The 14,535-nt window shown below is 51.5% G+C and overlaps 1 protein-coding gene across 1 annotated transcript; it reads right to left on the bottom strand.

The window, feature by feature from the left end:
• Positions 1-6,962: 6,962 nt before the first annotated feature.
• Positions 6,963-14,161, bottom strand: LOC102112924 (cytosolic 5'-nucleotidase 1A-like). The gene is made up of 7 exons (XM_005522350.3): positions 14,049-14,161; positions 12,709-12,767; positions 11,892-12,059; positions 11,429-11,558; positions 10,802-10,924; positions 9,557-9,735; positions 6,963-9,042 (listed from the first exon to the last, which is right to left on the bottom strand). The coding sequence occupies exons 2-7, from the start codon at positions 12,751-12,753 to the stop codon at positions 8,740-8,742; spliced, it is 948 nt and encodes a 315-aa protein (XP_005522407.1). The 5' UTR covers positions 12,754-12,767; positions 14,049-14,161; the 3' UTR covers positions 6,963-8,739.
• Positions 14,162-14,535: the final 374 nt, after the last annotated feature.

The raw sequence follows: 14,535 nt of genomic DNA, 5'->3' as shown, positions 1-14,535 counted from the left end.
TGGTTGAGCTGATGGGCTTCAGGAAACCTGCTGCCTCCCTGTGGGACACAGCTGCCATTGGGATGAGGTTTTCTGGAGTGATTGCTGGAGGCGTTGGTTGAATGTGGTGGGTCCCGTTATTTCGGCTAGCACCTGCTTCCCTCCTGCCCCTGCGGGTGTGTGGTCAAGCTGAGTGCCACTGACCATGAGTCAGCAAAACCCGTTGCTCTCCCAGCCTCGAGGCATTGTGTGACTCAGCAAAATCCGGTGTGGCTCATTCGGGCAAGGGGCCAGGCATAGCGGGTCCGCAGCACCGGTAGCCTGACCCCAGAGGCATCGCTGCTGCTGCTGCTGCTGCTGCTGCTGCTGTGGGCTCCAGCTCACGGGTCTCCTCATCTCATCCCCCTGGATCTTCGCGGGCAGGAGTGGGTCAGACATAAACCAGCGCAACCGTGGCCCCATCCAAGCAAACCCAGCCTCCCAAAGGGCTCTAAACCTCTTTACAAATGTGCTTTGCAGACAAAAAGATTGGTCCTGACACCAGGCCCACGTGTCCCCTATGTCCTTTATAGGCTTTCCTAGAGCCTGTGGCAGAGCAAGTACCAGCTCTCCACCTTTCTCTTTGAAGTGGCTGGGAAACTGTAGCTGGCCAGGTAACCTGCACTTCGGCCCAAGGCTGAGGCTCCTATGGTAGCTCCTCCTCGAGCGTTTCCAGTCTGGCCAGTTTCTGCTAGAATCCCGTGGCTATGGAGTGGGCTCCAGTGTGCAGGGCTGGGCTCCTGAGTACAGCATGCCATACTAGTCACGTACTATCACACAGTGCACAGCAAAGTGCTTCAGCAGAGTAAGAACTCTGGACCCAGGCTGTGTCTGGGTGTTTTTGATTCTAAGAGATTAATGACAAGCTTTGCTGTTATGAATGAGCCTTTGCTTGAGCTTCATGGTAGCAAGGCTTGTGTCCTCACCTAGGGCTGCTCTCGTACCAGTGCAAGAGAGTTGCTGCTTTTAGAGCGGTTCTAAGTGACTTATATGTCCCATGTTTCCAATGGTTTATTAGGAAAAAAGGAGAATGGGCTGTGTCAGGGAATGTTACAATAGTGATCCTTTCCTGGGTGCTAGCAGGATGGGGGACTGGGGGTCTTATCCCCTGAGTTTTTAATCTGTCTCTGCACCGGTAGTTTTGGAGCTGACACTGCAGTGCCTGCACGCTGAGGGGCCAGTGGCTTCAGCAAGGAGGCAGGATTTCTGCATTCAGGCTCCCTTAGCACCTCTGTGGAATGTTTGCCCTGATGTTAAAACCTTGAGAGGTACAGTGGGTATGTTTAACCAGGAGCTGGGAGTACGTCTTGGTATTTATAGGCAGGGACCGTGAGAGTTGCACCATATTATCTTAAAAAGATAGAGTGGCACGAGCCTGGGCTTTGGTTTTTTACACATTTTCCTTGTTTGTGGAGCAAACAGGGAGTGCCGTGGCTGAGGCATCTAGAGAAAGTGTGAGACACAATGGAGTCATTTATTCCTCTTCACTCCTATTTTTGTCACAGTGGATGACCCCCTTTCTTTGCTGCTCTGTCTCCCTAGCCCCCTGCATCCCCTGTGGCTCCAAGGGGTGAACCAGCACATTGTCCCCTGCAGCCACAGCTGTGGGTGTGGGGTGACACACCTCTGGGGCCCAGCCATGCTTTCACAACTTCAGTGCCTGCTTGAGAGGATTCCCAAGGTGGGGTCAAATGACTCAGCTCCAATAGCTCCAGTTGGGAAGAGCACCCCAGCTCTGGGAGATTGGGGTCTCCTCTGCAAGTGACACCTGGCTGTCCCATCTGCCCTTTGCCACACAGGCAGGGACCTGATGCAGCTTAGTTTATAAACATAGAATCCTTTAGGTTGGAAAAGATCTGCAAGATCAAGTCCAACCATTGACCCAGCACTGCCAAGTCCACCACTAAACCATGTCCCTAAGTGCCACATTTGCATGGCTTTTAAAAAATGCCTTCGGCAATGGTGATTTCACCATGCTCCTGGCCAGTCTGTTCCAATGCCTGATCACCTTTTCAGGGAATAAATTTTTCCAATATCCAGTCTGAAGCTCCCCTGGCACAACTTGAGGCTATTTTCTCTCATCCTGTCACCTGTTACCTGGGAAAACAAGCCCCCAGCTCACTGTAGTCCCCTTTCAGGCAGTTGTAGGGAGTGATTAGGTCTCTCCTGAGCCTCCTTTTCTCCAGGCTAAACATCCCCAGCTCCCTCAGCCTCTCCTCATAGGACTTGTGCTCCAGATCCTTCACCAGCTCTGTTGCCCTTCTCTAGACATGCTCCAGCACCTCAATGACTTTCTTGTAGTGAGGGGCCCAGAACTGGACACAGGACTCTAGCCCTGCTGGCCTCACTATTTTTGATACAGGCCAGGATGCCACTGGTTTCCTTGGCTACCAGGGCCTCAAAGTTAAGCTTCAAATGCCTTATTTTTGGGGGATCTAACAGGTCTCCCATTTGCAGTTTGGCAGACCTCTGCCAGGGTTGCTACAGTGGCTTCCTTGTCCTTACACATGGCTTTGTGTTTGCCTTCACCCTTTCCTCAGTGTTTTTTCCTGAATTTATTTATCACAGTGGTACCAATGTCATGAACTGCATTGACCTACAGGGCAAGGAAAGCTTCAGCTCAGAGATGCAGGTTATTTTTTTGCTCAACTTTGGGTGGGATTTTTAGGGGGCATCTTCAAATTCAAGAAAATGCATTTCTGATTTTGAAGCTCATTCCTAAAAGAGAAAACTATTCTTCCATCTGAGGTGAGCAGAACCTACGGGTGCACAAGCCTGGGCAAGTCTGGTTTCAAACACCCTGCCTCTGCTGGTGCTGGTGCTGGTGTGAAGGTACTGGATGCAGCTCATTAGTGGAGCCTGATTCACCATCCCTGAGATCCCGAGTAAAGCAGTGGTAACATTTTCCCAGCACGATGCCAGGACTTCGCCCACTCCCTACACCATTTCCTAAACTGATGTACAATTCACAAGGTGAGGGTGCGTTTTGCAGTGGCACTGGCACATCCCAAACTACACCCTTTTTCAGGGTAACACCCACAAAAGCAAGACTAAAAGGTGGTTTAGTAGCAGCTCTGCGTGGTGGGAAACCTAGAAGCAGAGGAGGGGTTGCGCTAAGCTCAACAAAGTGACTCATGCAGGCCCTGGCCATTGTGTCCCAGTGCTGTGGGCACTGGGGAAGATGGGCTTGGCATCATGGGCGGTGGCAATCCCCAGTCCATTCATGCCAGCTGCCTGGGGCTGGTTTGGAGGCACAGCTGGCCAGCAGCCTGCTTAAACATGTTTTGACTGCCATCATGGGCTGCAGTGACCTTGGGGAAATGCTAAGTGGAAGAAGGCCAAGGCTGGGTGGTATTTTTTCCCTTGGTGTCTCTCACGCTGCAAACCGTGATCCTGCCAGCAGGTGAGGGTTGCTCACTGGTGGCCATGTGAAACAACTGGATGTCATAACAGGCAGGAGCCCAGAGCATGGTTCCATCCTCATGCAGGGCCATTTGCAGCAGTCTTCAAATACGGAGTGTTCTCACCACATCTTGCTTGTCCATCTTCTCCCTAGCTATTTAAAGACAAAACCCAGAGAGGATTTCATAAGTGAAATATACTTAAGGTCTTTAAGATTCTGAGCTGCGCTGGTGTCTTCACTAGGGTTTACTTACACACTACCTTGCCTCCGTGGGCTGCTGCCAATCTTGACATTGTCTGTCCCTGTGTCCTACGCACTCTATGGCCCTGCCCAAATCCTTTCCACCCCCACACCACTTGCCTGTTCCTGACCCTGCTCGGCATTGGATGTTCTTCGTCATCCCTTGGCCCATCCTCCCCCATGGCTAGTGACATACCTGGCACCCACCTTGGGGAGGAGGGGACCTGCCTCTCCCTGGCTGCTGGCCCTGTCTGCTCCTCAGGGCAGGGATCTCATGTTGTTTGCCTCACCTGAGTTATTTTGCAGCAGGCTGAATTGCCAGGGATGGGCAACAACAATCCTGGCAGACGCTGGTAGCAAAGCAGTGTGACCTGCGGCTGACAGGATGGGGTAGTAAGTGGCAATGATGGTATTGATTCATCCCCACCCACGCCAGGATGTGATGGGGAACACAGGGACCCAACTCACCTTGTCACCACCTTGAGCAATTCCTGATTCTGTCCCCCATGTAAGCCTGGCTTGGGATGGGGGGTATTGGTGTGATGGTGGGGGTTCCATCATGATGCAGGGAAGTGCCTCCAGCTACATCCAAGCAACATTTTCATTTCTTTGCCAGCACTAGATGCTATTTAATTATTTCCCTTAGTTTCCAGCAGAAGCTGCCCGAAGATGACCATCATTTATACAATCATGTCTCCTCCATGTACCAAAACGCTAAAGCAATTGACACTTCTGATCCTGAGATGAGTGTGGGCTCAGAAAGATGAGGGTCAACACCCCATTGCAACCCAATGATCATCTTAAACGTTGCAATGTGTTTCCTTGGAGTGGAAGCAACCAGCCCTCACTGGTGATTTGGTGAGTCAGTCTGGACCTCCTGGGGCAGTTTCTGCTGTGTCAATATTTCCACAAAGGCTCTGAATTCTAATTTATTGTCACCTTTCTCCTAAGCGCCATCTTTACTTGCCACCATAGACACTATTTTCAGTGTTACTGCCTGGGGTTAAGATCTTGAAACCAGTTTTAAGCATGTCGGCAAACACAGTCTGTGGCTTTGCACACCCTCCCTCTGACCTTCTACATGCAGAGCAGCCTGTTAATAATTTTTTGCAGCGTGGGACGTGGCATCTCGGCCTCTCTGGCTGAGAACTCCTGAGCGTTTCTTAAGGTACACTGCCACCAGGGTGACTTAGGGTTATGGTCAAAATGTAAAGATGCCTTGCTCAGTGCTCATAACCAAAGGTGCTTGTAGGTTAGGGAGGTGTGGGAGCATACTTGGCAGACACTGCAGCTGCACCCAGGCCCTGCAGCCTCCAGCATCCTCTCCCTCTGCAGCCAGGAGTCAATGAAGCTGAACAACTCGGACACTGCCACTGCAGATCTCTATTAGCAGTTAAATACCTGCCAATCTTCCCTCCCTGCAGTGCCACCATTTTATAAATCCCTTTCTCTTTCTTAGCACTGAGTTGTTTTGTTTTTAGCATTGCAACCCTAAATTGACTGGTGCAGTGAGTGAGGGATTAAGGGCATGGTCCTGGGCAAAGGTCTCCCACAACTCCTCGGAGCCAACCAGCTGCAGTCTCTGATCCCTGGGGTCACGCGCCGCACCCTGAAACAAGGGCCACTTGTTTGGCATCGCGGCAGAGCTGGGCCCTGCAGAGGAGGCAGCTGGCCTGCCTGTGGCTGAGAAGAGTAGGGGCCCACTTCCTTTTCTGGACCAGGAGGGTGTCTCAGAGGGGAACCCAGACACCAGGCAGCTTTGGCTGGGGTTGTGGGCAGTTGTTGGAAAGCAATGGTCAGAATCAAATGCAGGTCCTCAGAGCTCCCTTTGCACTTCTTTTCCTGGAGTGGAAAGTTATAAAACCCAGCAGGGTTCAAATGGAGCCTATCTGTGGTGGTGACACGACAGTGTGGTCTGCTTCTGCCTTGCCCTGGCCAGTAAAACATGAAATGTGTATCAGAGAAGCATGATCATCATGATGATCAGAGACCATCCCCCGCAGCTAAACCCTCTTCAGTCTGCAGCAGTGGCACAAGACCCTAGGGCATCAGCAATACATGAAGGAGGGAGCTTAAGATGCCTCAGAAAGCCAAAAACTGAGAAGCATCCCAAGCATAAATGAACTCATTACAGATGCCTCTAAGACAGAAACAGCAAGTTTGTCCTTGCAGCAGGGCATGAGGCTGCAGCAGTCCTTGACAGAAGGTGTTTTTGATGGCACATCATTGGAGCAGGGCAATAAGGGCAGTTTTGATGCTAAAAGATTGAACTATGGCCTGAAGCAGCTGTACTTGGCCCTCAGTGATGCAACCCCACAAGCCTCGAGTTTCCTTCCTTTTTTCCTATTTTGGGCATGTTTTGCCCTGTCATCCCCCACTGTGCTGACAGTGCTGGAGGAAGGCATGTGGCGCTTCCCCCTGCCTCAGCATCCCATGCACTGCAGCAGCTCACATGGGCCTGTCCCCACCACCCTTGACTCAGCTAATTTCCTCTCGTCCAAGGCAGTGACCAAGCTCCTGCTGGCCCCATTCAGCCATCGTCAAATGTGATGGGTCAGGGTGGTGGAAGATCTCCAGGACCACTGTCACCTCCAGCACTGGGTCCATGTCCCCAGCACCAGCTGCCACGGAAGCAGAAGCAGCCGGCTGTGTGTGGTGGGCAGGGCTGGGGGCTTGGATCAGCGCTCTGAGCCTGGTGGTATCTGACCTGCACAAAAGTGGGACGCTTACTGAGCATGTTTGGAGCATCCTGTAATTAATGTTTGCTCAGCTGACGGCTGCTTAGCATTATTAGCGAATGATGAGTGGCTGATATTGTTGATGTTGCTACCTCGAAACATCTAATTTCAGCATCTGCACTGAGCAAAAGGGCCAGGGGCCAGATGCCTGGTGCCAAGACCCTGCCAGGCTTTGCTTCTTTGGACGTGGCTTCCTATCAAATCCGTGCACATGGACATCCCTGCCCTGCCGTAGCAGCCCTGAGTTTGTACCCACACAGTGGCCATGGTGGCAAGGACAGGACCTCTGCCAGTGGCATGTCAGGGCCAGCAGCTCCCCTTGCTAAAACGGGTGCAGAGTCCCCATACCCAAGGGAGCAGGAGTCAGCTTGGAGACAAACACAAGATGATATTCAGGGACCTAGTCCAAAGACCACTTAAAATTTCTTGTGTATTTAAGCTATTTTGATGAACATGTCAAACACCTGATAAATAAATGAATGTGTGTAATCCTACCCCTCCTCCCACACTGCTAGACACAGGCATGAGGAACAAGCACTCACACTGGGATGCTTCTTTTTTTATTTATTGCAGGGGTAAAAAAGCTTTGGTGAGAGCAACACTTGTGAAGCCTTCAAAAACAATTATTTTCTGATTACACTGAGATTAAAAAGAAATAAGACAGCATCATCTTTGTCTTCTTCTCCATAATTCCGCCGCCACCTGAGCAGCCAGTTCGTGGTTTTTTACGAGGCGTTTCTGGACTGCTGGCAGGGATTTGAGGTGCTATGTCCCCAGGCAGCACAGTGGCCTCTAGTGGCAACTCACATCCAGCCCTGGGGAAAGAAACTTGCAGGTTCCTTGTTCCCCAGGAAAATGAAAAACTGAGTCCAAACTGCCAGAGGAGAAGCATCCCTGTTCGAGGTGTGGTGTGACGTCAGGCAGGAACCGAGTACACCCACGTACCCCATGTGCAAGGAGCAGTTGTTCCCGAGACCCCCACCCATGCCCTCCACCCATGGCCCTAGAAATCCATTTAAGGCTGGCTGAAGTGCCCATCTCCAGTGCCCTCTCTTGGTGGGACACTGGAGCTGTTCCCTCTCTGGATGGACCTCAGTGCTGGGTTGCAGCCTTGTCCCTGCCTGCAGCTCCAGGAGCTGAGTGTCCTACAGGTCTGTCTCCTAAAAGCACTCTGTGAGCAGTGTGCATGCCTAATGAAAGCTGTCTTTTGCTATAATCTCTTTTATGAGGAGGAATAGCTTGGTCTTTCTTTCTTCAACCTATTCACCTTTATTTCTAAAAGATTTGTAGGTCCTTTACAGTTTTGAAGTTTTGAAGTTTTTCTTCTTCTGAGTTCACCTGGAGCTGCCTGTAGCACTCACTAGCACATCAGTCTCCTCAGGAACTAAGAAACTGAGAGGAGTGTGTCTGGTGAGGCAGGAAAGCAACAGGCTCCCTTTAGGCAAAAATCCTAGGAATAAATCATAGAATCATAGAATGGTTTGGATTGGAAGAGACCTTAAAGATCATCCAGTTCTAGCCACCCTGGTGTGAGCAGGGACACTCACTACACCAGATTACTCAGAGCTCCATCCAACCTGACCTTTAACACTCCCAGGGATGGGGCATCCACAACTTCCCTGGGAAACCTATTCCAGTGCCTCAGTGCCCATACAGTAAAGAATTTCTTCCTAATATCTGATCTAAACTTGCCTTTGTTCAGTTTGAAGCCATTCCCCCTTGTCCTGTCACTACATGCTCTTATAAACAGTCCCTCTCCATCTTTCCTGTAGGCTCCCTTCAGGTCCTGGAAGGCCACAGTTAGGTCACCCTGAAGCCTCCTCTTTTCCAGGCTGAACAATCCCAATTCTCTCAGCCCTTTCTCACAGGAGAAGTGCTCTATCCCTTTAATCATCTTGGTTGGCCTCCTCTGGATTTGGCTCAACAGGCTGATGTCCTTCTTGTGTTGCTCCATCTTGGAGACTGCCTGAGCACAGCCAAAACTAGCATTTTTTTTCTTGCTTCCTTCAGCTCATTTGTGTGGCATTAGCTTCACTTATTTCTTTGAGAAAAGTCCCCAGGTCCTACATAGCAGTAGGTGTAGTCCCCAGTGTCACAGCAAAGGTGTCCTCCCATCCTGGAACAGTTGTGTCTTTTGGCATTATCCTAAGATGTAGAGGACCTCTTATTAGGAGCAGAAATACACATCAAGCTTTGCATGGGAGTCCATGGTCTCATCCCCTTTCCCTGAGATTTGCTTGATGCATCTTAGGAGATCTTTCCTTCTCCACCAGAAGTTTTGCCTCCAACTGACCTAGTCCCCTGTGTTGCTGGGAGGGAGGACTGCTGGCCTGCAGCCCATCAGCAGCAGGATGGGACCCAGGCAGAGGGCACCCCCACATTTTGAGCCCCTCGGATGTTATGAAGCCCATCATCAAAGAAAATGTGAGGCTGGATCTGGGCGAGGATGGGACCCTTGGGAGCCCCATCCATGAAGAAAGCCTCGTCGATGGGCAGACCCCATTCCTGGAGTGTCTTGATGGCTCGGATGCCCATGTCCCGGCCGCTGCGGGCTGTTACCAGGTAGGTGCGGATGGGGGATTTTTCCTGGCCGAACTTCTTACGCATCTTCCCGAGGTGCATGGCAAAAGCCTTCAGCGGACCCTGGAAGCACAGCAAGACAGTTGGGAGTGAGTGGGAAATAAGGAAACATCTACTCTGCCTGTACAAGGCACTTGTTCCTCTTCCAGGCTTTCTCAGGGCTCTGCAGAGCACACAATGCCTGTGGGCTGCAGGACCAGGCAATGCTGGGACTGGGGCTGTGCACTGCAGTCCCTAGGAGGAAGGTGAGCCTTGTGATGCTCATCCTAATCCCAAAGTGACCAGCAAGGTACATCCCAGCAAGCAGTGCCTCTGGGTCTGAGTCTTGCAGGGACTTGGACAGCAAGAGGTCACAGCCTACAAAAGGTGGTGTTGGAATTAGCCACAATCCTAGATATTTAGGGCTTACATATAGGAGATAACAGATTCATTTCCAGTGAGACTCCAGATCAGGCCCACACCAGGGACTTAGTGGATGCATAGGGAATCTGTAAGGATTTCTGCTTTTTTGACTGCTCATGCCAAAGCCCTAGCAGGAGAGACAGCAGAGCCTGTGGAAGCGATGTGGCATGCTCACCTCTCCTATGGGGATGGCCTCCATTGCCCGCTCGTACTGCACTGCCCCCTCCAGGCCCTGCTCCTGGAAGATCTGGTCTGTCTCGTCAGAGAAGAGCACGGCATCCCCGTCAAACACCACGCGGAGTGGAGTGCTGGCGGCCTGCACCTCTTGCTGGAAGACAAGCGCTGCTGAGACCCCTGTGAGACAGAGCACGGTGGGGTCAGCAAGGACACCCCTCCCTGGGGCGGCTCATGCATGGCTAGCTGCTCCCACACATCTGCTGCAGCCCTGTCCCACATCACCAGGCCAGGGCCTCCAAGTCAGGGAGCTTTCTGGGTGAGTCAACCCAGCCTTTCCATGTGTTATCCCTTGAGAAAGTGCTGCTGATCAGAAACTGAGGTCTGGGGAGATACTGAAGTGTGGTAAGAGATGGTGGGTGGTTGTCAAGGCATGAGCAGCCCTCCTCCTGGTGCTTGCTCACTCTGCCAAGCCTCAATCTTTAGTGCCCAGATTTAGCACTCTGTGGTGTGAATAATATGGGCTGGCATCTCCATTGATTGCGGTAATTGGCTTAATTACAGTCTCTTCCTACAAGATGCTCCCTGCCCACCCTCATATGTGGACCCAGACTCCCAGATGGGAGACATCTGTCAGGGCAATGATTCTCTCAAGGAGGTTCCAGGAATGTGCTGTGTAGTGAAGGAAAGTCCAGGCTGTGGATGGCTTGCTCCTGACCTTGAAGGACAGTGGCCAGCTGATGTGCTCATACCCAAGTGAATTAATAAGAAGGTGATTAACTCTACTAGAGGAGTTGGGGAGACTCCACTCCCTCTGATTGAGGTCACATGCTTATATCTATCACTAAGCACACAGTAACTCTACATGTACCAAGACAGCAAATTTCTGTGGCATCTTCACAAAGTCCTGGGAATCACTGATTCATCTCATTGATGAATATAATTGCATCTTTGGTTAGAAAGGCTTAAATGTCAGGCAGGGAATGACCAGCTCATGGCAGAGCTGCATCCAGAATGATGCATAATGTACTCAGTGACTTGTGAGGGCATCTGAGCTAGCCTGGTCTTGTTTGCAGGCTACTGGTAAGGACAGAAGAGGAGACTGAACTGTTCAGGACTGTACTGGTAATCAGTGCACCATCTACCCCTTGTCCGTGTGAAACCACAGGCTCTGGTGTTGTCTCTTGGTACTGAGCTGCTTGGAAAAAATGTGGTTTGGGGTCATGGGATGGAGTGGGGAACGCACCTCTCCGGAGGGCGTTGCAGACGTCTGTCCTGTCAGCTGAGAGGAACAGCTTGACGCCGTGGGACTTCAGGTACTGTGTGGAGTCCTCATCACTGACGAAGCAGAACTTGGAGATCTCCAGGCCTTCAGGACAAGGGATGTGAATGAAGTCTTATGGAGCAACATCCTCCTCACAGCCCCTCCCTCCCCGGGTCTTGGTGTGCTTTGCTGCAAGAGCTCAGGGCAATGAATTTCCCAGTGGTGTGTGGGGAACTTGCCTGTGTTCTTGCTGCATCTTCTTGACCTGTTGTTGCTCCTATAAAACTGCAGGGTGCAGTTAAATATTCCCTCCATCTCTCCCTTAAATAAGCATTCCTCCTGACAGCACTCTGGGATTTAGGGTGGTTTTTTAAAACAACTTTTTTTTATTTTCAGTACCTGCCTGAACATGTCCAGGCTGTGCAAAATGCTGCCAGACTTCCTGCTGTGAAAGATAAGGCTGAAGGGAGCTGGGATCCAAGAGAACCCGTTCCCCCCTTCCCCTTGTAGCCCTCAGCTCTGTTTACCACTGATGATCCACTGTGGTGCCTGATGTGCTCTGCAGCCTCCCAGGGGAATCAGGCACTGCCAGGGATGGGTCCCCCTTACCGTAGTGCTTGGCGCTGTTGATGATGCGCAGGCCGCTCTCTGGGCTGTTGTTGGAGAGCACCAGGATGTCAAAGAGGTTCCTCTCTGCTGGGTTGCTCTCCAGGATCTTTGTGTTAACATACTGCACTGCCTGTGAAGAGACGAGACTCTTCTAAAGAGGCATGACTGCAGTACGTTTGCAGGGGCTCTTTTACAGTTAAGGTTAGTGGTTTGTGCTGCATCTGTCAGCTATGGCAAGGCTGGCATGTTATGAAGAGCCAGACAAGGTAACCATCCTGGAAAAGCCAGAGGGGAGATGGACTGGTCAAGAGCACATGTTTCAATGCCCTGCAATGAGGCCAAGAGATCAGGACAGGCACAACTACATCCCATGATGGGATTTGAGACTTAAAGCTGGGAAAGCTGAGCTTTCACCCCATCCTGCGAGTGTCTGCATGTGCCCCTAGCCAGGTGTGGGGCTCACCTGGATGAAGGCAAAGGCTGTTCCTGGTGGCAGGGGCTTGTCCTGGTTGACCTGCTGGTGCCTTGTGTACTCCTCCTTGCCCTTCTCCAGGTAGAGCTTGTGCTCCTCCTCCAGGTTGAAGATGGCTCTGGTGGTCACAGCAATGACCAGTGCTGTGCTGGGGTCTTTCTGCAGGACAGGGAGGAAAGAGGAATCAGGGGACAGCAGAGAAGGAGCTTGTGGAGGAGGGGTGAGCAGGGGGCACCAACCAGACTGGTAGGTTTGGGTGCTGGCGGTATCACCCCTGTGTCACGGTTCCTGATGCCAGAGGTACCACACCCAGTCTTCATCTTCAGGCCACAAGGATGGGGCTGGTAGTTGTGAAACCCTAACCTGTCTGATAAGTGCCACATGCTCCAAGGACAGCTCACACAGAGGGGATTGCTTCATAATTTTGTTGTTTGTGAGCACAGCACAGCCACAGTCATCTGTTTTTGCTGGGTTTCTCTGCACATACTGGTGGTATTACCCTTTGTGTCTGTTCTGGACAGTTGAATAAAGTCTTTGTGTATGTAGAGAAGCTGCTGTTTTCTCCCTGGCTGCTCCAAAACATAAGTGTGAGCAAATGTACCTGCCCAGTCCACGCAACTGGAAATCACATGGACTTCACTGGGACCAGGTGCCCAGCAGCCCTGGGACAGCCACTTCTGCTGAAACCCAGGCAGGAGCAATTCAGGCCACCACAGTTCTGAGTTGTGGTGTGCTGTCTTCTGTGGTGGAATTTCAAAACTTGGTTTGGACATACAGGATGTGTGTTTTGTAATGAACAGCCTTTTACCTGTTTTACATTGGTGTTTATGACTGTGCTTTCCAGCTCTGCCATCTTCAACTCTCAGCCTTTAAGAGAAAATATAAAATTAAACTGACAGATTATAATATAATCAACCTATAGTCAATCTAGAGAGGGAGAAGAGTGGAAAGGAGACAGGAAACATCCTACACTCCATGTACAGCAGCCCAAATGATATTGTTTCTGCTGACAGCAGCTTTGCTCCGAGAAAAGCTGTTCTAATAGTTCCAATTAAATGTGATGGAAAAGTGGCTTTTCAAACATAGAACATGCCTTTATTTTTACTTTAGTTTTTCTCAAAGAGTATTTTTCTCTGTATGGAACTGCTGCAAACTGTTGTGGACCTCTTTTCCAAGCAAAATAAGACTGTCTTTAAAAGTGAAAATAGGTTACAGCTTATAGGTAGGTTTCTAGCTCATATCCATGTTGCCTTTTTTGCCACTTTTGCTTGAATGGTGAATTTGTATCTACAAATGAAGTTCACTGCAACAGCAACTCATTTTCAGCTGTAAAAGGCCAGAGTAAGTAGAAGTGTGTGGTGAGGGCTTGGATAAAGGCTGAGACCCCTGCGATGGACCTGGTCTGCCCCTCCACAGCCCTGTGAGCTAGCCAGGCCCTACCTGATTACTGTGCTGGGGGGCTGTGCAAGGAAAGAGCAAAGCCAACATGCAGTGTAAAGGACAAGTCAGGGTCTCCACAGAGACCTGCCTTTTGCCCCAGTTTTATTTAATTAATGTCTATTGTTCAGGGACTGCAAAATGTTGCCTGGGCCAGTAGGCAACACACTTGGCTGATGCCAGCCTTGCCATGGGGGCTGAGTGCTTGCATGTGCACTCCCCGACTGCCCGAGGAGCAGAAAGTCCTGCACCAGGACTTTCCTGCACCCCCAGCCAGGGCTGCCTGGAAAGCCAGGCGATTCTGAGCATCCCTCTTCTTCCTGCAGCCCATGCCCCGTGCTGGGAAGGGGTCTCCTCCCAGAGAGGGTGGCCAACACCCCCAGCTGCGCAGGCAGGAGTTTTCCTCTGACAATCTCGGCCAAGTATTCTCTGAAAGTCAAAATTAAATGCAAGGAGGCAACGGAGCTGAGCAGCCCTTCCTGATGGGAGAATCCACCTCTGATTTCTGCTTCACTCTTCCAGCACTGCAAACCAAGCCCGACTTCTCCTTTCCATCTCCCTGCCCCAGTAACCCGCAGTGCTGTTCGCATACGGAAACATTCCAGGCGGGTGCTGCTGGTCCCCACAGCTCTTCCTTCCTGCCGAGCAGGGAGCAGATGTTACCCTCTGCACACACACAGGGTTCTGCTAGAGAGAAAAGCCCAAACTCACCCCGAGCGCTGCCTCTGCTCCCCGGCACAGCCTGTCCAGCGGCAGCATCCCAGCCCTGCCCAGGGCGCTGCTGTTTATATTTCCCCCTGCCCTCGCTGCAGGAAGCCGGCAGGAGCCGGGATGGGGCGCAGCGCCGCTTCCCGGCGCGCTGGGATTTGTAGGCAGCGGGCTGTTTGGCGTCGTGCCCGGGCCAGACTGCATTTCCCAGCTGGCACTGCACAGGATCACGCTCACCTGCGCCTGGCTTCGGCCACAGCCGCGGTCACCCTGGCGGTCACCCCTGGCGAGGTTCCTGCTTCCGGAGCCCCATCGGCGCTTGTGCTCAGATCGCTGTCCACAAGCCGTGATTTCTGATTTCTGCACCTGGAGTATTTATTGCTTGCCTCTAGTCCTCTCAGTTCCCAGCCCCTGAATGGTTGTTTTTTTGACCGAAAAAAATAGGGGTATCTGGTCCAGAGTGACGCGCAGGGTGTGCAGGGATGCAGGG

The sequence above is a fragment of the Pseudopodoces humilis genome, chromosome 7, assembly GCF_049639895.1.
Source record: "Pseudopodoces humilis isolate 2021_Gansu_Grassland_sample_001 chromosome 7, ASM4963989v1, whole genome shotgun sequence".
Classification (NCBI taxonomy): domain Eukaryota; kingdom Metazoa; phylum Chordata; class Aves; order Passeriformes; family Paridae; genus Pseudopodoces; species Pseudopodoces humilis.
This window is presented reverse-complemented; position numbering and strand designations above follow the sequence as displayed.